General features: G+C 47.0%; 1 protein-coding gene across 1 annotated transcript in view; it reads right to left on the reverse strand.

Annotated features, from left to right (window-relative positions):
• hivep2a (HIVEP zinc finger 2a) overlaps positions 1-22,186 on the reverse strand; it is a gene marked incomplete at both ends in the record, with an annotated part of 59,774 nt that extends 37,588 nt beyond the window's left edge. Inside the window, 12 exons of the mRNA XM_079525632.1 lie at positions 1,293-1,808; positions 2,497-2,773; positions 5,060-5,330; positions 7,259-7,657; positions 8,719-8,866; positions 9,675-9,789; positions 10,662-10,824; positions 11,581-11,832; positions 13,542-13,823; positions 14,384-15,974; positions 19,615-19,921; positions 21,073-22,186. Of these exons, the coding sequence (XP_079381758.1) occupies positions 1,293-1,808; positions 2,497-2,773; positions 5,060-5,330; positions 7,259-7,657; positions 8,719-8,866; positions 9,675-9,789; positions 10,662-10,824; positions 11,581-11,832; positions 13,542-13,823; positions 14,384-15,974; positions 19,615-19,921; positions 21,073-22,186 (5,435 nt within the window). The remainder of the gene's footprint in view (positions 1-1,292; positions 1,809-2,496; positions 2,774-5,059; positions 5,331-7,258; positions 7,658-8,718; positions 8,867-9,674; positions 9,790-10,661; positions 10,825-11,580; positions 11,833-13,541; positions 13,824-14,383; positions 15,975-19,614; positions 19,922-21,072) is intronic.
• Positions 22,187-22,398: the final 212 nt, after the last annotated feature.

Genomic DNA, 22,398 nt, shown 5'->3' on the forward strand with positions numbered 1-22,398 from the left:
AGCGCAAACGTCGATCACTCTCTGCTGATTTCTGATCGTCTGCACCTTTGTTAAATTGACGCACACACGCACACCCGTACACACACACACACACTCCTCTCTCTCTCTGTCGCTCTAATTAATTAGTCTCATGTCCAGCAGCTGCGCACAGTTTCTGCCGGCGGATCCTGCCGGGAGCTGCCTATGCCATAGAAAGCATAGGTGAGTTCCAGGCTACTATGTCAGTGGTTCTCAAACTATTTCTTGTCAAGGATCCCTAGAATTATATGTAGCCTATATTTGGCCTCCGACCCCTATCTCCAAATGTTGTTGTTCCAGGGACTCCTCCAGAAGAAAAGATTTGAGTTAAAACGTTTGCTCTGAAAGAATATATATTCAAGTTGTCTTCAAGATTTTGCGCCAAGATTTGGTACCTGAAACAACATATTTTGAGATGGGGGTCGCGCGGCCAGCGGTCTTTTACATTTCCAATGTTTTTCCTTTTGTTGTATTGTTTTCCTTTTGTAAAGTAAACTCTAGCAACTGAAAAACTGAAGGATACTGATGTAAGAGTAGTATAGTATACTATGGAGACAAGAAATGATAAAGAACTATCAAGATAACAACCAAGGAAACTATACGGAAAGAAACCAAAAATAAAAATAAACACAACTGATATAGAAACGTTTTTTCTACAAACTGTCTAAATGGGTGAATATTAGGGGTGTGACGATATAGTAACTGCATCGAAAGATCGATTTCAAGAATCGAAGTATATCGAAATGAAAACAGCAACATTGACTATGTATCGTATCGTATCGTTTTACAATGCAAATAATCGATTGTATCAATACTACACTTTTGTGCGTGGTATTTAGCAAAGAAAAAAGAAGGGTTTAATTACTTAATTTAAAATAATGTCAATGTGTTTTAAATAGTTACTGTATCGATTTTAAATCATTGAATCGTATCGCCATAATATGAACCAATATCGTATCGTCAACCACGTATCGTGATACGTATCGTATCACTGTTAACCCATTCTGGGCGGGAACCCCTTTTGGTGTTAGAATTATGTTATGCTTTAGCTATTGAAAAATAGCAGATCTACAAGCTCGTAGCGCGCCACCGAGTGGCGCGCTACGAGCTTGTAGGTCTGCTATTTTTGAAAAATCGAAGAACGACTGACATAGAAACATAGAGACATTTTTAGAATCTGATCTCAGGTCAAAATGGGTTAAAAAAGTATCGTTGCACCCCTAGTGAATATGCTTGTCCCGTCATAACAAATAAAGTCAAGTAAAGTCCTATACCTGTTGGATCCCGCCGGCGGCCGCTTCGACTCGCGGCGTTCCACCACGGTTCCGCCATTGTAGTCGTAGTCGTCGTCGTCGTCGTCGTTGCCGGGGGAGACCATGACGGACCGACTCGTGCTGACGACGGCCGAGCGGCCTCGCTCTCCGCCGTCCTCCTTCTCCTCCTCCTCGTCCACGTCCAGGTCTTCCGGAGACTCCCGGCCGCCGCCCGGAGTCCGCGACGGCGAGTCCGTGACGATCTGGAGGGGCGGGATGAAGCTCTCGCCGGGCGCGGCGGCGGTGGTGATCTTATTGGCGGTCGGCGGTTGTTGTTGGTCGGCGCCGGCCGGGAGGGGAGGAGGAGAGGGCGAGGAGGACATCCGGTCGGCGTCCTCCATGGAGTCTGATTGGCTCTTCAGCGGGGCGGTTCCGCTGCTCAGCTCCACGGCGCTCATCTCCTTGACGATCTGCCCGTACATCCTCTCCTCCTTGACGCGCTTCTGCTGCTTGGTCTCCACGAAGAGCTCCAGGGAGCTGGCGGAGGAGGAGGGACCATGTTATAGTTAACCCATTTTGACCTGAGATCAGATTCTAAAAAATGTCTTCTGCATCCTGACAGTTTTCTGAAAAAGCTATGTTTCTATGTCAGTCGTTCTTTGATTTTTCCAAAAATAGCAGACCTACAAGGTCTTGTAGATCTGCTATTTTTCAATAGCTAAAGCATAACATAATGCTAACACCAAAAGGGGTTTCCCGCCCAGAATGGGTTAACTAAAAACTAAAATAAATAAATAAGCATTTTCGTTACCTGAATGTATTGTGTTGTACAAAACTAACTAAAACTAACTGAAATGATGGACAAAATGCCCTTAAGTTTTCCGTTTTTGTTAACTGGATCTGGAACTGGAAATGTAATTATAAGCTTAATCAATATTATATGTATATATGTTTTAATGCTATCTCTTCTTGAGTTTTTATTACATAATACTTACTCTGGCCCGTTTCAATGTTGCACCTGACTTCAGGTGCAGCATTGCAAAGGGCCAAAAAAAAACCTAAAACTAACACTAAAACTAATAAAAACTAAACCAAAACTATAAGCAAAAATAAAAACTAAATTAAGAAACTAGCAAACCCCGCTCTAAACTAAACTAAAAACTAACTGAATTTAGGAAAAAAAAAAACTAAATTATAATGGGAAAAATCCAAAAACTATTCCAACCTGGTGGGGGACAGCATGCGCTTGCTGCCCGCGGCGGCGGCGGCGCCAGCGCTGCCCCCTGCGCCCGACCCCGAGGCGTCCGTGGTGGCGATGGTGCTCGACGTGAGCGACAGCGGGACGCCCGTGTTCAGCCGCGGGCCCCCCCCGCCGCTGGCCGTGGTGGTGGTGACGTCCGAGTCCGGGGGCTTCCAGGGCGGGTAGCGGAGCAACGCCGCCTCGTGCTGCCCCAGGAAGTGTGCCAGGTTGAAGCCCGAGCCGCCCATAATTCCTCCTCCGCCTGTGGTTGGTGGACAGAATTGATATCGTTAGCTGTTGTGGAGGAAACCGCCTAACTCCATTTTTGAGGTTTTTGATTATTCTTTTCTTATAAATCTGTGCTATTTGAACGCCCTTTACGTCTGTGTGTTGTTTCGGAAATATTGAACCAGTGAAAAGTAGTAAAAAAGCGTTTAAAAGTGTACAAAAAAAAGCGTAACTCCATTGGTCCCTCAAACTGTCTGCTAAAGCAAAGACTCCACCCCTAACTCCCCCTCTCATGTAACTTATGTAAGTAATTGACAATACATAGTCACAAAACCAACATATTGCAGTATTGCTTTGTTTCCAAAACATAAAGGTTTTCTTCATTTCCTGAAAAATGAATATTTGTCATTTCCTGAAAAATGAACATTTTGGAGTTAAGTGGTTTCTTCCCCCGACAGCAGATATATTATAACAATAATTGTGGAAGTGATTAATGTATTAGTAGACGAAACTTGTCACCCTCTGCACGGGGGCTGATCATCACTTGTTCTTCCATGACAAACTCCTCTCCCCTTGTTACAAACAGCCGACTCTCGCAAACCTATTTCAAACATGCTGACTGTGGTGTGAGTCAGCTATAGAATAAAGCCCAATGCGAGGAGGATTGACCACCTGTGCACTACTTCTGCTAGTATAAATACGTGGGGGACATTTGGGTGCTGCTGCGGGGGAAGCTCTGGAGAGAGACACGAGTCTCTCTCTCTGGTGTGATGACATCTACAATAAAGAATGAAGTGTATTTGAATCCTCACAGTGCAGTCCTGCATCTTCCTGAGCTGTTATCAGGAAGATTATTGCGAACGCAGTGAGCACTAACTATAGAAGCTGGCCTAAACTGTCTGTCTGTGTGTCTGTGTGTGTGTGTCACGCTGTAACACCACCGGCCCGCCACCAGAGGGCGCAGCTGTATCACACACAAAAATGCGCATACGCACGCACGCACGCACGCACGCACGCACGCACGCACGCACGCACGCACGCACGCACGCACGCACGCACGCACGCACGCACGCACGCACGCACGCACGCACGCACGCACGCACGCACGCACGCACGCACACACACACACACACACACACACACACACACACACACACACACACACACACACACACACACACACACACACACACACACACACACACACACACACACACACACACACACACACACACACACACACACACACACACACACACAAAACTTAACTTAAAAAGAAAAAACTTTAAAAAAAACCTTAAAAAAACACTTAAAAAATATAATAATAAAAAAATATTACTTAAAAAAAAACCTTAAAAAAGTACGTAATTTATTCTAATTGTTGTTATTGCAATTTACGAGCTGCGTTCGCTTCCCGCGTTCGCGCGTCTTACTTGTCTAAGTACTATAGCTCAATATTTACTTATAATGCAGGAGGATGCTACACACATGATACACACACCAAATAAATTCCTTGTAGTGGTGCCGGTCCACGGAAGAATAGTCTTAACCAATTAGCTGCTTGTGGCGGAACGTTCCGTCAGAAGGAATCCAACTAGCAACTACTTCTTGCGTAATGTTCCGTCTGATAAGCTTTATTATTGATATCAAACCAGATCGCTGATTTCTATTTTTTTACTATTATTTTGGCTCGGCCTTTCCTTCTTTAGCGATCCTAGACCGGGTTGCGCAACCGTGCTGCCGTCCACCTCCCAGTATACAGGCTGACTAAAACTCGAATTCTACGGAGCTCTCCGTGGTTTGAATAAAACTTCTTGATTATCCGGTGGTCTAGATGGAAACATTGGCGCTTTCTAGAGCAAGGATGGCTTCATTTTAGCTCGCTAGCATTGACGCTATTTATTTAGCATTAAACATGGACGCCCAAAACAGGATGTGGGTCCAGCGTGTGCAGCATTGAAATGGCCTCGGCGGTCTGTGCGTCCAGCAGGTGGCAATATAAGTATGATGGCATTTGGCTATATAAGTGTGTGTGGCCCCTTTCTTGTCCCTCGAAGACATACTTACTTACAGTGGGGTTCTTTTCGTCTCTTCCTCTGAGGTTTTGATAGGTACCTTTGTCTGAAAAATACCTGAAAGGTACCTTTGGAAGCCACATCTCTGATGGGTGGGGTTTAGCCTTAAGGGGTGTGTTTGTTGACCCACTGTGTAATACAGTAGGTCGCAGTAGGACAGAGGCCAGAGCAACTATACATTCCAGCTTGCAAATTAACATGAAAATATAAAAAATTTTAAAACAAAATTCCATCACAATACACACCTCCTCCCGCGGTTGCGCCCGGCGCCTTGGCGAGCCCGGTGGGGACACACAGCGCGCTAGTGCCGACGCCGTGGTTCGCCATCAGCTGGCTGACGGTGGTGTACATGACGCTGCCGAAGGTTGGCATGTGGGCGTGGATGCGGACCGGCACCAGCACGCCCCCAGGCACCAGCTGCACGCCCCCGGGCACCAGTTGTGCGCCCCCTGCAGGCACCAGCTGCATGCCTCCGGGCAAAGAGGCCGTATGGGTGGCGAAGGCCGGGTGGATCTGCTGCAAGGATATTAGAGTTAACAATAAAACAACAACCTTTACTTCAGTTAACACTCCGATTGCCCGGGGTTATTTAATCCATTAAATCATAGCGCCCAATCGATTTACAGCAACGGAGCACTTTTACCGACGGACCGGAAGTTATACCGGATGTGGCTGGAGCAGCTAAATGTAGCCAAAACACTCTAGAGGCGATCGACAACAACGGGAGGCATGATTAAATCTAACGCGACTAGCGACTGGACAGCGGGGGGCTGTCTAACACAGGATCTTTTCTTAGAATTGGATGGGATGATTTAGATTTATGAGTTATTAACGTTTTTTTTTTTTTTTTTCCACAGTTTTGTTTATTCAACATTTCAGGGTATACAGTACATCATATAACATAACAATATATGTGACACACCCATACGGGACATACCAAAAAGACAAGATGTACTATATAAATGTCATAACCACCATATGCAAAATATTGTGGTAGCATAAAAAATAAAATAATTGTATAGTCCTATACTAACAGGGAAGTGACACTGACAGTTACAAACCACATAACCTGAATCAAGTTTTGAAACAAAAACAGGACAAACATACGACAAGACAAGACAAGACAAGACAAGACAAGACATGGCATGGCCATTGGTCACCCCTCCAAAACATAATGGACGTGGCAGTGCACCCACACATGGTTCCTAATAATGAATATACTGAACAACCCAGCTGCGTCAGAGATCATGTCTTGCATGCTCAGGCGAGTTATTAACGTTTTAGATTTCCGTTGTCGTCGGCTAAACAGGGGGGGAACATTTTCGATGACGTCTCACTGTTGTGCAACATTGAGGATTGCGCAACAGGCGCTCCTAGGCTGTGGAGCGATGTGATCGGTTTTCATATCAATAATCTTCGTCTTTTGGATAAAACTTCGTCCTGGGAGCTGGGTGTTACTAATAGAAAGGACGGCGAACTTCGTCCAGGGCAATTGGGGTGTTAACATAAAACGATAACTAACTCAAACTGTACAGTGTGTTTACAATGCTAACTAAGACAAACTGAAATCAGACACAAAATGCCCTTAGTTTTTGTCGTTACCAACAGTAACTGAATATATATATATATATATATATATATATATATATATATATATATATATATATATGTATTTTTAATGGTATCTCTTTTTTATTTTATTTTTTATTTAAGCAATATTACAAGAGAGGGTGTGGGTTAACGTGATTATTGCCATGACAGTGATGCGGTAAGGAACGAGACAAAGTCGAGTTCCGCAAGCATCACTGAAGTGGCAATAATCACGTTAAACCACACCCTCGAGTGTAATATTGCAATTATACAACAGTTACCCTTAAAACTAAGAAAATCGCTGAAAAAATATATTTTTTAATGACAGATGTAGTCACTACGACCACAAATGTCCCAAGAAACTAGCTAGCCTAGCCACTGAGTTTGCTAGCGCTCTGGGAAAACAGAGCAGCTGAATTCTTTGTTTTGATTAGGTGGTGAATGGTGCTGGTTTGATCCACGGCTAGAAGCCGTTTCAACCAATCAGATTGCTTCCTCGAAACGACCTGTTGTATAATACACAATACACCTACTTACTCTGACCTTATTGAATCCTGCACCTGACAAAAACTTGTGAAATGAAAAAGAAATAAAAACAAAACAAGCAAATTTGCTCTAAACACTAAATAACTAACTGAATTAGAAAAATCACCCCCAAATAGCCAATTTGCTCGTCCACATATGATGTAAATTCTCCATTCATTGTCAATGGCATTTATTGTTTGCGTTAATGTTTGTGTTGGGACTAGAATCTACACTATAGCTGTATATAGGAGGGGGCTAGCAGCCCCTCAAGAAAACATAATATTTAAAACAAACTAAACCTAAACTATAATGAAAAGTATTCTAATAACCTGAATCTGCTGGAGCAGTGTGCTTGTGGAGGTGGTGGTGGAGCAGGAGGAGGAGGAGGAGGAGGAGGATAGAGACAGCTTGGAGGAGAGCGACGAGCCAAAGCCGGGTTGCTGTGGCTGCTGGGCATGAGGAGAGGCTCGGGACAGGAAGGAAGCTGAGGGAAGGTACGGCAGGGATTCTGGTTTGGTCTGGTCTCCTCCTCCCCCTCCCTGTGGCTGTGGGTCATGGCTGACGTGCTGCGGAGCATGGAGACTACTAGGCTGTGCTTGGTGTTGTTGTTGTTGTTGTTGTTGGTGTTTGTGGAGTGCTGTGTTGTGAGCTGCCATGCTGCTGCTGCTGCTGCTGCTGCTGCTGGGAGACCTGGAGTGAAGCTTCCGGAACTGCTGCTGTTGCTGGGCCTGGAAGGAGAGAGGTGGTACGCGGTGGTGCCAGGTTATTGTATAGTTAGCCTCGGAAACCCAGGCGTTTTTATTTCCAGGGAGAAAAAAAAAAGAGTCTGGGGCCAAGTCCACTTAAATTTGGCGTAGCGCCAACGTCGCTCACTGCTGCGACGCGTTGTGAGCTTGTAGATCAGCTACTAGTGTACAAGTGTACTAGTGTACTAGTGTACTAACCTGGAAGGAGAGGTGCTGCCTGGGCCTGTGGTTGGAGTCGGCCTGGTTCCAGAGTGTACTAACCTAGTAGTGTACTAGTGTACTAGTGTACTAACCTACTAGTGTACTAGTGTACTAACCTACTAGTGTACTAGTGTACTAACCTAGAAGGAGAGGTGCTGCCTGGGCCTGTGGTTGGACTCGGCCTGGTTCCAGAGTGTACTAACCTAGTAGTGTTCTAGTGTACTAGTGTACACCTAGTGTACTAACCTAGTAGTGTACTAGTGTACTAACCTAGTAGTGTACTAGTGTACTAGTGTACACCTAGTGTACTAACCTGGAAGGAGAGGTGCTGCCTGGGCCTGAGGTTGGACTCGGCCTGGTTCCAGAGTGTACTAACCTACTAGTGTACTAGTGTACTAGTGTACTAACCTGGAATGAGAGGTGCTGTCTGGGCTTGTGGTTGGACTCGGCCTGGTTCCAGAGTGTACTAACCTAGTAGTGTACTAGTGTACTAGTGTACTAACCTGGAAGGAGAGGTGCTGCCTGGGCCTGTGGTTGGACTCGGCCTGGTTCCAGAGTGTACTAACCTAGTAGTGTACTAGTGTACTAGTGTACTAACCTGGAAGGAGAGGTGCTGCCTGGGACTGTGGTTGGACTCGGCCTGGTTCCAGAGTGTACTAACCTAGTAGTGTACTAGTGTACTAGTGTACACCTAGTGTACTAGTGTACTAACCTAGTAGTGTACTAGTGTACTAGTGTACACCTAGTGTACTAACCTGGAAGGAGAGGTGCTGCCTGGGCCTGTGGTTGGACTCGGCCTGGTTCCAGAGTGTACTAACCTACTAGTGTACTAGTGTACTAACCTGGAAGGAGAGGTGCTGTCTGGGCCTGTGGTTGGACTCGGCCTGGTTCCAGAGTGCAGGGCCTGCTTGTTGCTGGTAGGACTCGTGTGCTGGATACTCCCCCTCAGAGGACGAGCCCTGGGCCTGCAGGCGGTGCTGGGACCTGATGCTGGAACAACGGGTATGCCATTGTTAAAGAACGTACGTAGGGAAATGAAAAATACGTTTTTTCACACTTTTAGAGCATGGACACTTTTGGAGCATGTGACGTCATGTGGCAGGCAAGTCTAGGAACTTTGTGCGTGCCCTCGATTGCGCCCCTCGCTTCACACGTGTGTGATTTTTATATTCAGCAGCACATGACAATTTCAGTTTTATGAGGCGCTTTCTTCTACTATGGAGATTATCAGTGGTGGAAAAAGTACTCAATTGTTTTACTTAAGTAAAAGTACCAATACTGCAATTTAGAACTAATTCGTTACGTAAGTACAGAATTGAAAATGTACTTGAGTAAAAGTACAAAAGTATCGGCATCAAAATGTACTTAAAGTACTAAAAGTAAACGTACTCATATTGCAGAATGTCCCATTTCACAAGTTCAAAATGTGTAGAAAATCTATTGAAAATAGCAGATCTACAAGCTCACAAGCTTGTAGATCTGTGAGATTGTAGATCGGCTGTTTTCAAATGGCCGAAATGTATGGGTTGAAGTGGTTAATGTATATGTTTTCTAATCAAAATTAAAATCGCCGAAGTAACTAGTAACGAAAAGTTTTCAAATTATTGTAGTGGAGTGAAAAGTACGAATTTTGGCTCTGAGATGTAGTGGAGTAGAAGTAAAAGTACTGGAAATTGGAAATACTCAAGTAAAGTACAAATACCTCAAAATTGTACTTAAGTACAGTACTTAAGTAAAAGTACTTAGTTACTTTCCACCACTGGTATGTTACTGTATGTAGCAATGCATTGATGAAGACCTTGGACAGAGCGGAGGTTCGTCCTGAAGGCTGTCTTCACTGATGCTGTGCTGGAGCAGATGCTGGTGCTGATGATGATGATGATGGTGGTGTTGTTGTTGATGGCAGCTCACACCTGAAAACAATACATGTTTGACGGTGGAGATTATTTACCCTCATTGATTATTCCATGGATTTCTGTCTAACCTAACGACACAAGGGTTCCGATTAAATGTGACCAGATTTGACTGAGAGACTGCCATCGCACAAATTCCAGCTTTTCACCAGAGGAGAAAAACGTTTTTTTAAATGAGTTTATAGCACAGGCAGACTCTTCACATACTAGAGCATGTCTGAAATAAGTGTCTGAGCTGAAATCGACATGTAAATATGCAATAAATGCTTAAACATGTAGCTAGGTGTAACGTTAGAGTCCACAGAAGCGAACCTTTCAAGCCTGTTTTCTCAACTCGCTGTTTCTCTGCAAGACATTACTCTATAAGCCATATCTCCAAAACTGGTGGGTCAAACTGAACAAACAATATGTCAATTTGAAGCTATGGTTCCCTGCTTTCATATGACATGAAAAAACAAAAATTCAAAAAAATCCAATGGCAGTCCCTCAGTCAAATTTAGTCACAAATAATCATACAATCATTGCATAATTGTGATAAACATGCTGTATTAATAATTATATATATATATATATATATATATATATATATATATATATATATATATACATATAAATTAGGGTTGGCCCGATCCAATCACGTAATCGGAAATCGGGAGCAAAAAATAACTGATCGGGGACATCCCTAGTATCAATATTAAATCCATGTCATGACATTATGACTGCATATTGTCTGTGATTCCTTTTTGGATAATATGGTACTATTGTGATATGGCATTAAGTGTTCTATCAAATATAACCTCGACTGCCAAACTCTCTCGATTTTTTTTTTTTTAATAATAATAACAAATAAAACACTTTAAAATAAAGCTCACCTCCAGAACCGATCAGTCTCTTGGTTCTGTTGCTCAGGTCGGTGCCCGCAGCGTACCCGGGTCCCGTTGGCCACAGGCCGTGCTCACAGCTCTCCTGTTTGATGGACAGCTCAGCGCCTCCCGCCTCCTGGACCACTGTCTCTGGGTAGACACTCAGTGATGCCTGCCAATCATTTCAAAAGTTTTTTAGATTTTTTTATAAAGTCAAATATCCCTCCCGAGGCCGATACAAAAAAAAGGCTTCTAAATCCTGACAGTTTTCTGAAAAACCTATGTTTCTATGTCAGTGGTTCTCAAACTGTGTTCATGTCAAGGAATTATCTGTATTTGGCCACGGATCCCCATCTCAAAATATGTTGTTTCAGGGACCTCGCACTCCCAGATCGCAAACATTCGTGTTAAAAACGTTCGCTGTAGAAGGCAACTTGTTGCCGAAACGTTGGAAAAATAAAAATTTTGATGGCATCGTGACTACGAGCTGTGCGGCCTCTCTCCTTTTTCAGTCATAGTTATCTCCTGCGGTCAGCACCTCCCCACTATTGGTGTGCGCTCCTACCTTCCTGTTTGTTTGAAAACCGTTCGCTGTAAAATAATATAATATTCAAAGATTGGCACTCATTTTCAAGGTTTAAAAAAGAATTAGCAGATCTACAAGCTCGAAGCGCGGCACTCGGTGTCGCGCTATGAGCTTGTAGCACCACGTACTATGTAAACTCTTAATTTCCATTTTCCAGCCATTAAAAAAAAAATAATAATAATAATTTGGGGACCCACGGGTTGAGAACCCCTGGGTTAGGTGGTGCTTAACTGCAAAAATAACAAATACAAATAAGTAGGAAATTAGGAATAATGTTTTTTTGGGGTAAAATTAAAAAAAAAGAAAAAGAAAAGTGTCCTATAAATCCACGTTGCCCCCCACCTGTCTGACGAGGTAGCCCCTCCGGCGTTCCTTCATGGCGGACGCGCTGCAGTACAGCTCGCCCTGCCTGGAGTTGGGAGACAGGCTGCCGTAGTCGAAGGACTTGCTGCGCACCTCGGGCGGCTCGCTGGGCAGCACGCAGGGCGCCTGCTCCGACGACGAGCGCCTCATCTCCCTCTGCTGGTGGTGGCCCGAATGACCGCTGCCGGGGACCGTCAGGAACTCCGACTGTTTGGCGGCGCACGATTCGTCCTGTGGTTCACACGACGTTTAAACATAGTCAGCAATATTGTTGTTGTCTTTATTTAGGGATAAAAATAATATGCACGTTTTTCACCGATTTTGCCCCCCTATTATAGGGCTATTTCTATTCTTCGTTTTTTTTTGTGAAAAGTCATGATGAAATATTAAAGAAGAGTAGCTCAAGTTGCCACGTATTGCTGTACTTTTTGATGAGAAATATGTTTTTTATGGAATATTTCACATTGGGTAAAAAATATACCTGCGTTTAAAAAAATACGTGTAGTGGTCTAGGGTTTATGGTACACCGCAGTATCGGCTGCGCCCCGGGGGACACCCCTCCGTGGATTGGTCTGTCTCAGAGCCATCTAATAGAAGAGTTAGGACATTGAGGGGGAAGAAACCGAGTGCTCGAGGGCTGTTCATGCTAGCCTGGCTAATAAGCCAGTCTGGAGATGCTGTGTATGGATCTTGTTTCCCGGGGGGGCGGGTTCAAACATTTTCTCTTTGACGCAATTGGTCAGAGCTACTGTCAGTCAAAGGTCTCAAGCATTGAACGTCACTGTACCAAAGCCCGCCCATATTGCATACCGTGTCCCGATTGCCAGCGATTGGCCACACCAGTTCTCTGGTGTAGGAAATGGGCGTACAATTGAGCCTCTCCAGACCGTAATCCGCCGGCAGGCAATTATTTTTTTGCCAACGGCTGATTCGGTCTGGCTTATTAGCCAGGCTATGTTCATGCAGCCTGAAAGGGGGACAAGCTGGAGTTTGAAATACATTGTTTCCAACGAGGGCGGCGCGAAGAAGAGCAATTTTAGGCATGTGTGCAACATGCCAACTGTTTTAAAGTATTGTACAGTAACAACTACAGTCTCTGTAACGTTTATGTTGTACGATTACTACAAAACAATCTAAAATAAAGGGATTTAACATCATTAAAGCTGGGCTGTTGTCCGCCTGGATCCAATGCATTTCTGCCTACTTCCGGTCCAGGATTTGTTGTCCCCATTCTCAATAGAGGGTATGCGCGTGACATCATCATCAAACCCGGAAGTTATTCCCCGTGTCCCCTAGGGTAGGTACCCTCACAAAAAACATGCAGTAATCCTGGTCTCTAAACCGCCTCCCCCTGGCCAGCCGGGGCTCCTGATGGAGGGGAAAGGAACTGGTTGGAATAACGTGTTCCTTCCACGCGCTACGTCCAACCAGGGAAACTCCCCCCTGTCAGGTGTAAAGGAGCAACTTGGACACTCAGGCATGAAGGAAGCATGAGTTCAAGTCCGTTGCTCTCCCCATGTCCCCCATATATGGGGACTAGGTTGGCGGAGGGTGTGTAGAGCCCAGGATCACATTAGATAATTGACACAGGGGTGAAAAATGGGTTACAAAATCGTGGGATAAAAAAATATTTACAAAAAAAAAAAAAACGGAAGTTATGCAGGAATGCCTACTGAGTGGCAAAAAACTACTTTCTGGCCTTGAAAAGCATGCATCCAAACAGAAAAGTCCTATCTGATTGCATTAAACAACGTTAAACAATGTTAAACTCACTTTGCATGTTGCTTTGCCACTCGATGTGCCGTTCACTTTAAGCATGCGCATACCCTCTATTGAAGTCTATGTAGGAGAGCCGCCATTGGACTGGCCCCATGAAGTGAACGGAGGCTTCGTAACTCTGTCTTACTCTATGGCTCTGGTCTGTCTGTAGTGGGTAGTACCTGCTTGGTGGGCGAGACCGACTTGAGCGCCTCGTCTCTCTCGAAGGACATGGAGAAGGAGGAGGAGTGCGACAGGTTGCTCTCCTGGCTGGGGCTGCGGGAGAGGCTGGTGCACGTGGACTCGAAGCTGGACTCGCCCGACGAGTGCTCCATGTCGGCCAGCCGCAGGCGCTTCTTCTTGGGCGGGAGCTTCTCCGACGGCATCTGGGAAAGGGTGTCGCTCCGCTGCGGGAGCTGGAACTCCTCCACCAGCACCACGTGCTGCTGCTGTTGCTGCTGTTGCTGCTTCTCCGGGCAAGGATGTTAAAGAGTTAACAAAAGAAACAACGGAAAAAAAACTAAATTAAAACTAAGGGTTGTCACCAAAAAAAAAACTAATGAAAAACTAGAAAACCCCGCTCCGAAAACTAACTAACTATAACACTAAACTGTATAGGCCTATCTCACAGCCCGCTTTCCACGCCCACTTCCGGTAAATAGTGGTGTCATTTAACATTAGCATTTACACGTTTTTTTCTCTGGAGAATCTAAGTACATTTTCTAATGTAAAAATGTGACAGACCAATATTATTATGAAGCAAACAAGATGGTAAATCAGCTCGAACAGATAGAACAAACCTTACCTTGAGAAAACAAAAGTTGTAGACTTCTTAAATTACCTCTGTTAACATGTAGCGTCTATGGAGTGACGTCACGCTATCACCACTAACCCCGAAAGGGGGCGTATTAAGGGGGTGGGGACATTCTGTGAGATAGGCTTATTAGGAAAAAAAACTAAATGTCAAAACTAACAAAAAAAAACTAACCATAATGTAGAACAAATCCAAAAACGATTCGTATACCTTGCTCTCCGGTTCCTTGCACATGATGGCTGTCTCGTGGGGGTCCTTGTCGGGCTTCATGTCGGGCTCCTCCGTGGTCACGCGGATCTCGGGGACTTGGATGTTGGGCTGCCGCACCAGCTTGTGGGCGATGTGGTAGGAGGGCTGCTGCCCGCCCCCCGGGGGGGAGCAGGGAGACCCCACGGAGGCCAGCTCCATGTCGCTCTGCTGCTCTGCCGCGCTCTCCGTCCTCATCAGCGCCGTCGACTCGGCCGGGCTCAGCGCGTCCTCGTAAACCTCTGTGTCCGACTGCTCCGAGTACTGACTGGACAGGGCCCGCTCCACGGGCGTCTGGTAGCCACCCATGGGGGGGCCCTGCAGCTCGAAGGACTCGGACTTCTCGAAGGAGCTGGGCCGGCTGAGCGAGTTGGTGTGCTGGATGACGGATATGACGTTGCCGCCGCCGCCGCCCTTCCGGCCCCCCCCGGTGCCGCCACCGCCGTCCGAGTCCTCGGAGCACATGCTGGCGCACGTGTCGAAGCTGTCCGACTGGCTGTGGGCGCTGTGCAGCGAGCCCGCCGTGGCCCGCCGCGCGCCGCAGCCACCGTCCAGGCTGCCGCCGCGCTGCGTAGCCGGCCTGCACTCGTAGTCGGCCGCCATCTCCACCGAGCCGCGGTCGTCGTCGTCGTCGTCGTCGCAGTGGCCCGGGCTGTCCTCCTCGTCGCCCACGCTCTTCTCCTTCCTCCTCTTCCGGTTGGAGATCTCCGACGTCGTTGTGGTGCCCACCTTGGTGCCGTAGGGGCCGTACGCCACGTGCTCCACGGGGACGCCCGGGCTCCGCTCGCCGCCGCCACCGCCCATCTTGGCGCCGCACGTGGAGGAGACGGCGCTCTTGGGCACGTGGCCGTACGCCTCTCCTCCTCCTCCGGCCTCGCCGTGGTGGGTCTCGTGGGCCGAGTGCTCGAAGGCGGCCTGCCGGCGGAGCCTCCGGAGCCCCCCTGCCGCGCCGCCGGGGTAGAAGACGTCGTCCGACGTCATCATCTCGTCGAAGGAGTGGCTCACGCGGATCCCGGAGGGCGGCGGCACTGCCAGGCTGGTGGCGGGCGAGGCCGTTGGCATGGAGTTGCTCCTGACGAGGGGGGAGTCGGCGGAGGAGGAGGCGGGGGGCTCCAGGAGGAGTCCCGTGCTGCTCTGGCAGGGCCCCGTGGGATACTGCTTCGCGTCCCCGTTGCCGCCGCCGTCCCCCCCCCCTCGGAAAAAGACGCGGCCCTCGGCTATCTTGCCCATGTCCAGCGTGGCGGGCGGGCCGGACAGCTTTAGGCCGGCGCCGGGGTCCACCATCATCACCGGCCCCCCACCACCGGCCATTCCCACGGTGATGGACTGCCGCGGCGAGCGGGTGTTGGGCCGGTAGTACCACGTCCGGCCGAACATGATCTCCTCGTAGGACTTGGCGTTGGTGTTGGGCGGACTGACCTGCTGCTCGGCGCTCTCGGAGCGGGAGAAGTAGCCCGAGTCGGTGCTGCCTTTGCTGTGCGGGCTGAGGAGGTTCAGGGACTGCGACTCGGTGGAAGCGTGGTCGACGGAGTCCTGGCTCTTCCTCTCCGTCAGCCTGGATGAGGTTCGAGCGAGTGATTGAATGGATTGATTTTGATTGATTGAAAATTTTATTAACACTTTGCAGAATTACAGTACATTTCAAGCACAAACTCAATACAAAGGCTGTTAACTGTGAGTGGACGACCCAATTAAGCATTACACTTGTTTACAACAGGGTCCACCATGTTCAGATTTTACGGGGGCCAGTTTCGAATTGCAGCCATCCGTAGGTGCCCTTTGAGAGCGGTTTTGAAGGAGTCAAGGGATTCGCATGTCTTAATGACTGTTGGTAGGGCGTTCAACATTTTGGTGGCATAGGAGCGAAAAGAATTTGGATGGAATGCTTTATCAGGCAGCAGTGTTGCTTTTGGTAGCACATTTTAGTTTTAGTCATAGTCTCTTGAATAGTTTTCATTTAGTTTTAGTCACCTGGAACATTTTAGTGTTAGTCTAGTTTTAGTCGACTAAATGTCATAAGATTTTAGTCGACTAAATCTACAGTTGATCTAGTCGACTGAAATGTATTTTGGCGGGCCTTGATGCCGTCGTAATGGCTGATTTTACACTTGCTGAAAATAGCCGATCTACAAGCTCACAACACGTCGCAAGCGCGACACGCTGTGTGCTTGTAGATCTGCTATTTTCAGCATGCAACCAAGTGTAAAATGACTTATACTGGATCTCTTTGTCCACTAGTCCCTTCCTAGCATTTTAGTCTAGTTTTTATCTGTTGACGAAATTGTCAATAATTTCGTCTTCGTTTTAGTCACCGTGGCTTAGTTTTCATTTAGTTTCCATTTAGTTTTCGTCAGTGAAAGAAGGTAGTCGACAGACATTTTCCGTCTTAGTTTTAGTCGACAAAAACAACACTGTTAGGCAGACATGTGAAAAACAGCCACAGAGGGTAATTTTACACTTGGTTGCATGCTGAAAATAGCAGATCTACAAGCACACAGTGTGTCGCGCTTGCGACGTGTTGTGAACTTGTAGATCGGCTATTTTCAGCAAGTGTAAAATCAGCCATTACGACGGCATCAAGGCCCGCCAAAATACATTTCAGTCGACTAGATCAAACACTTGTGGCCCTATCTTTGGGCGCGCCCCTACCCTTCAGCCCTATAAGCTTCTTGGCCATATATTTGACTATCTTGAAGAAAACATTTGAACCCATTTTGACCTGAGATCAGATTCTAAAAATGTCTTCTACATCCTGACAGTTTTCTGAAAAAGCTATGTTTCTATGTCAGTGGTTCTAAGATTTTTCAAAAATAGCAGACCTACAAGCTCGTAGCGCGCCACTCGGTGGCGCGCTATGAGCTTGTAGGTCTGCTATTTTTCAATAGCTAAAGCATAACATAATGCTAACACCAAAAGGGGTTCCCGCCCAAAATGGGTTAAAATAGTTCAACTAGCCGATCTTACGGCAGATTGTACTTTCACTTTATGAGAAAAAGTGGTTGCGCATCAGCAATGGTTTTCAGTGGAGTGCCAAACCCAAAATCCAGTATACATAAAAAAATAGGAATTACAAAAATTCCAAAAAGGTAGCACATCCAAAAATGTAATAAATGGCGGACAAACTATACTCACATTTCCATTTCTTTATTGGCACACACCAAAAAGGAACGCTTTCTTTTTGGTGCGCTATACCTTTTTGGAATTTTTGGAATTCCTATTTTTTTGATGTACTTTTACTTTATTTGAAGACTTTAGTTACTATACTTTGATTATTATTACAAAACATGCATGAACCCATTTTGACCTGAGATCAGATTCAGATTCTAAAACTGTACATCCTGACAGTTTTCTGAAAAAGCTATGTTTCTATGTCAGTCGTTCTTCGATTTTTCAAAAATAGCAGACTCAGCTCGTAGCTCACAGCTCATAGCACGCCACCGAGTGGCGCTCTATGAGCTTGTAGATCTGCTATTTTTCAATAGCTAAAGCATAACATAATGCTAACACCAAAAGGGGTTCCCGCCCAAAATGGGTTAAAGGAGCATTCAGTGATTTGGTGATTTGGAAAAAAACCCGGTCCACCCGGTAACAAGATGTGCACATGCACACGCTCTACAGTGGGGGAAGTACAACAATCCAACAGCATGTGCACCAATGCCCGCCCCACTCGATCATGATTGGAGGAAGGCCCCTCTCATCCTGATTGGATGAAGGCTTTGCCACCCAAAGCCCAAACCGAAACTAGGGTTTTTTGACCCCAGTGGCTCACTGGGGACAGGGAGCAACTCCTTATATGGTCAGCACACTTTATAGTAGGGAGTATTATCCAAAAAATAAGAAAAATAGTTCTACACTGCGGTATGGACACGTTCACTTAAAGCTGCTATAAGCAATAATAATGTCAACATTTTAATTACGTTTTTTTGTTGTTTTTTTGTATTCAGATAGCCAGCAATGGGTAGAAAAATGTTGTCTCTGTGACACATCTAGCAATCTGCAAGGTGTTCCTAGAAGCTTTGTCATCGGTCGAAATTGCAACCCTGTCGCAATGACTTACCAATCAGGAAGCAGACAGGCAAATCGACCAATGACAAAGCTTCTAGGAAAATCTTTGAACGCAGATTGCGGCCCCCTAGATGTGTCACAGAGACTACATTTTTTGGGGGGAGCGTTCTACCTATTGCTGGCTGTCTGAATATATATATTTAAAAAAAAGGTCATTAAAATCTTGACATATTATAGAGCGTCGCAGTCCCGCCCCCTTTCATGACGACGCCAGGCCCAGGAAATGAATCCCAATGCATTTTCCCCATAGACATTTCAAAAAAGTCTTTATTTAACCCATTTTGGGCGGGAACCCCTTTTGGCATTATGTTATGCTTTAGCTATTGAAAAATAGCAGATCTACAGGTCTGCTATTTTTGAAAAATCGAAGAACGACATAGAAACATAGCTTTTTCAGAAAACTGTCAGGATGTAGAAGACATTTTTAGAATCTGATCTCAGGTCAAAATGGGTTAAAGACCTTTTAAGTGTTGTACGAAGCCAACTCGACTCGTGACAAATCATGACAACAAACACAAATTTTGAATAAAATAAAATAAATAAAAACAACAAAAAAAAGTGTTGTAACCTGCCGTTTTTGTTTTTTTCTTCTTTCTAATTATTTGTTCGGCCTAAAACACTGTGTTTATTGTCATGATTTGTCACGACAAGAGTTGGCTTTGTCCGCGGCGTAAACTTCTTTAAATAATTACACTTTTTTGAAAACGTCTATGAGGAAAATGAATTAATTATTTTCCTGGGTCTCTCAATGGGGCGGGACTGCGACACTCTATTGCTTATAGCAGCTTTAACCCATTATTTTGACCTGACATCGAAATAAAAAAAAAAGTCTTCTAACTCCTGACAGTTTTCTGAAAAACATATGTTTCTGTCAGTGGTGCTTAAACCTTTTTCAGGGACCCCCCCCCAGAAGCAAAGATTTGAATTAAAAACGTTCGCTCTCAAAGAATATATTCAAAGATCTGCGCCACATTTTCAAGATTAAAAAAAAAATAGCAGACCTACAAGCTCGTAGCGCGGAACTCGGTGCCGCGCTATGAGCTTGTAGATCTACTATTTTTCAATAACTATAAACATGGATTAAGTACAACAATGGAAGCACTTTCTCCACCACTGCGGTTGTAGTTTACCTGAGGGCCAGCCGCTGCTTGATGGTGGGCGAGTCGTCCGGGGCCTGCACTCGGCTGCCGGCCTGCGAGCCCGCCGGCATGTGGTGGTGGTGGTGGTGGGGGTGGTGGTGGGGGTGGTGGTGGTGAGGGCCCTTCATGTCGGCGAACGGGGGGCACTCCATCCCTCCAGGCGAGGGAACCCGCCCTCCTCCTCCTCCTCCTCCTCCTCCCGGCTCGGGGACGATGAGGAGAGGCACTTTCATGGAGCCCTGCGTCGTCATCGTCAGCTCCTCGGCAGGGTCCGCGTACGCCGGCTCCGCGTCTCCGCCTTAAAGATGGTTAAAAGGGATTGTGACGGAAAACAAACGTTTTTGTTTTTTTAGAAGGAACACGTTATTCCAACCAGATCCTTTCCCCTCCATCCGGTTTCCCTGGCTGGCCAGGGGGAGGCAGTTTAGAGACCAGGTTTACTGCCTGTTTTTTTGTGAGGGTACCTATAGGGGACACGGTGTTGATATTATTGTAATCTCATGTTTTTCATGTCAAGGACCCCAAAAAAAGAAAATTGGCCCCCGACCCCAATCTGGAAATATGTTGTTCCAGGGACGCCCCCGGAAGCAGAGATTTGAGTTAAAAACATTCGCTCTGAAAGAATAATATATTCAAAGATTTGCGCCACATTTTCATGATTTTTCAAAAAATAGATCTACAAGCTACGAGCTTGTAGATCTGCTTTTTTTCAACAGCTAAAGTATGACATAATGCTTAAAACACCAAAAGGGGTTCCCGTCCAGAATGAGTTAACCCATTTTGGGCGGGAACCCCTTTTGGTGTTTTAAGCGTTACATTATACTTTAGCTATTGAAAAATAGCAGATCTAGGTCTGCTATTTTTGAAAAGTCGTGAAAATGTGGTGCAAATCTTTGAATATATATTCTCTCAGAGCGAACGTTTTTAACTCAAATCTCTGCTTCTGGGGGTGTCCCTGGAACAACATATTTTCAGATGGGGGTCGTTGGCCAATTTCATATACTTTTTGGGGTCCTTGACATGAAATATTGAGTACCACTGATATAGAAAACTGTCAGGATTTAGAAGACATTTTTAAAATATCGACGTCAGACCTAAATGGGTTAACCCATTCTGGGCGGACCCCTTTTGGTGTTTTAACTAAGCATTATGTTATACTTTAGCTATTGAAAAATAGCAGATCTACAAGCTCATAGTGGCGCGCTACGAGCTTGTAGATCTGCTATTTTTGAAAAATCGTGAAAATGCGGCACAAATCTTTGAATATATTCTTTTATTTCGACGTCGGGCCTAAATGGGTTAAGCATAGTTGAGTAGAAAGTAAAGCCAAATTGCCATAAAGTCAAACTCCAGGGTGTTACGTTTTCTCAGCCAGCAGCAGCACTACAACTCAATCCATAACCCATATACAGCACGGCGAACTTGTGTATTTGCCACACGCTTCCATACCTGTGCTCTTGTCAGCTTCAAAGGAGATGTGCGGGATGGGGCTGGCCTTGTTGTCCGTCGTCGTCAGCAGGGTGGCGCCGCCCTCCGCCAGGCCTTCCTCGTCCGTGTCCGTGCTCTGCTCGCCGTCCGAGTGCGCGTCCGCCTCTCCCACCGACGACGCCCGGTCCGCGTCTCCGCCGGCCCGCGCGAGGGGCAGCTCCGAGAAGGGCACGAGGCCCGCCTTGATGGCGTGCGCGTGGGACTTGCGGTGCTTGTACAGGTTGCTCTTGGTCTTGAAGGAGAAGCCGCATGGCACGCAGGGGTACGGCCGCTCGCCCGTGTGCGAGCGGATGTGCTTCTTCAGGACGCTGGGCTTGGCGCAGGCCCGGCCGCAGTAGTGGCAGATGTACTTGCCGGGCTTCTTGGGCTTGTTCTGCTCCTTCTTGCTCATGCCGTAGCCCGCCTCCGCGTCCTCCGGGGAGGGGGGGACCACCGCCGACTGGTGGGCGTACTGGCCGCCGAAAGAACTCGGCAAGCTGGGGGACTTCTGTCGGGGGAAGCGTCCGCCGCCGCCGCCGGGGTGGGGGTGTCCGGCGTGCCCCCCGCCGCCGCCCGCCGCAGAGTGCCCCCCGCCGCCCGCCGCGGAGGGGTAAAGGTCGTCCGAGGGCAACTGCCCGGCAAAGGGCCAGGCGTGGGGTTCGGGTTTGGCTCCCGACAGGAAGCGCTCCGCCTGCGGGTGCTGGGGGTACGGCGGCTGGCCCAGCTGGTAGGCGTAGCCCCGGGGTGGCGGGGGGAACCCCTGCGCAATAAAGGGCCCCCCGTCCTGAGATGGAAGGGTGCAGGGGCCTCCTCCTCCCCCCCCTAAGGCGGAGGAGGAGGAGGAAGATCCCAACGACAGCTTCCCGGAGGAGTTCCCGGTGGCGCCGCTGCCTCCTCCTCCTCCTCCTCCTCCGCATTGAGCGCTCTCACGGTGCGAGTGGCGCTTTGCCGGGTCGGCGAAAGTGCTTCGTTTGGAGGCGGCGGAGGGCTCCGACACCCACTTCCTCTGCAGGAGGGGAACCTTATTCTCCCTCACCGGCTCCTTGTTTGGGCATTTCTGCCCCACCGGGGCAGCGGCAAATTCATGGGGTTCCATTTTTTTTTTTTATATATAATCCCCAACTCCCTCTTTTTTTATTTATTTTTTTTTACAGTTGGGAGGGAGGGATCAAATTGGGGGGGGGGGGGGGGGGGGGGGGGGTGTTACGAGGGTTGTGGGAGCGCTATAAGGTCCTAGAGATGCCAGGCATGATCGCTGGAAGATCTTCTTTTTCAAAGGGTCGCCAAGGACTTCAGTGCAGGAAGAAG

This window comes from Electrona antarctica (assembly GCF_951216825.1).
Source record: "Electrona antarctica genome assembly, chromosome: 17".
Taxonomy (NCBI): domain Eukaryota; kingdom Metazoa; phylum Chordata; class Actinopteri; order Myctophiformes; family Myctophidae; genus Electrona; species Electrona antarctica.